The 1,260-nt window shown below is 38.0% G+C and overlaps 1 protein-coding gene across 1 annotated transcript; it reads left to right on the forward strand.

The window, feature by feature from the left end:
• Positions 1-220: 220 nt before the first annotated feature.
• LOC142177364 (uncharacterized) lies at positions 221-580 on the forward strand. The gene has a single exon (XM_075245841.1). The coding sequence runs from the start codon at positions 221-223 to the stop codon at positions 578-580; it is 360 nt and encodes a 119-aa protein (XP_075101942.1).
• The last annotated feature ends 680 nt before the right edge of the window (positions 581-1,260 follow it).

Genomic DNA, 1,260 nt, shown 5'->3' on the forward strand with positions numbered 1-1,260 from the left:
CTTTCTTGTGTCTGTTATGAGGAAATTTGGATTCTCAGAGGAATGAATTGACATCATTTGGTCTTGGTCAATGAAGTCTGGCATTCTATTATTATCAATGGTACTAGGAAAGGTTTCTTTACTTCTTCCCATGGTCTTAAGTAGGGGGACCCTTTGTCCCATTCCTTGTTCATCATTGGTGCTGAAGTCTTGTCCAGATCTCTGAATAAGCTATTTGAATATGACAACTTCACTCCATTTAGCATGGATAACAGAGGATATCAACCACTTAGCCTATGCAGATGACATTGTCATTTTCTGTGGAGAAAACAAGCAGTCTATCAATCTTATTAAGAAGCATATCAAGAGGTATGAAAAGGCTTCTGGGCAAAAAGTTAACAACGACAAGAGTCCTAACACCTCTGCCTCCAGGATCAATAGAATTAGACAAGTTTCTGGTTTTATAGATAAAAAGTTTCCTTTCACTTACCTGGGATGCCCTATCTACCATGGGAGGAAGAACACTTGTTTATTTGATGGCATGTTAGCCAAAATTGTCAAAAGGCTCAATGGATGGCAAGGCAAGATTCTATCTCCGTGAGAAAAATCACTCTTATCAAGCATATTCTACAATCTCTTCCCACATATATTTTGTCAGCTATGAACCCCCCTCCCCCCCCCCCAAAGGTACTGTTAACCTTATGGAAAAGTATTTTGCTAATTTTTATTCTGGGGATCTACGAATGGTAAGAATAAATACCACTCAAGTTCTTGGCATAACATGTGCTTTCCCAAAGATGAAGGTGGAATTAGTATAAGGAAGATGCAAGATGTGATTGAAATATTTAGTATCAAAAGATAGTGGAGGTTTAGAACGCAACAATCTTTATGGGCCACCTTCCTCGAAGCTAAATATTGTAAGAGATCTCATCCCGTGAGTAAAGTCCTTAACTCCTCGGATTCTCACAGCTGGAAGAACCTATTGAAGAATAGGAGTAAAGCTAAAATGCACATTAACTGAAAAATTCAAAATGGTTCCTCCAGCTTCTGGTGGGATAACTGGACTGAAAAAGGTCCTCTAGCACACCTGTGTCAAGGTACCAGGAAGTCTACAAAAACTCAAGTAAATAGCTTCTTTTACAATGGGTAATAGGACATGAACAACTTAAACCAGGTTCTACCTTCACATATTACTGAGTATATTATAAATATTGATAAAGGTAATTATATGGAGGATGACTTCCCTGTTTGGAATATTTCTGATGATGATCTGTTTGCTAA

Source organism: Nicotiana tabacum, chromosome 23, assembly GCF_000715075.1.
Source record: "Nicotiana tabacum cultivar K326 chromosome 23, ASM71507v2, whole genome shotgun sequence".
NCBI lineage: Eukaryota > Viridiplantae > Streptophyta > Magnoliopsida > Solanales > Solanaceae > Nicotiana > Nicotiana tabacum.

Excerpts from the sequence above, each read along its gene's own strand:
- LOC142177364 (XM_075245841.1), top strand. The coding sequence starts at position 221 with ATGACAACTTCACTCCATTTAGCATGGATAACAGAGGATATCAACCAC.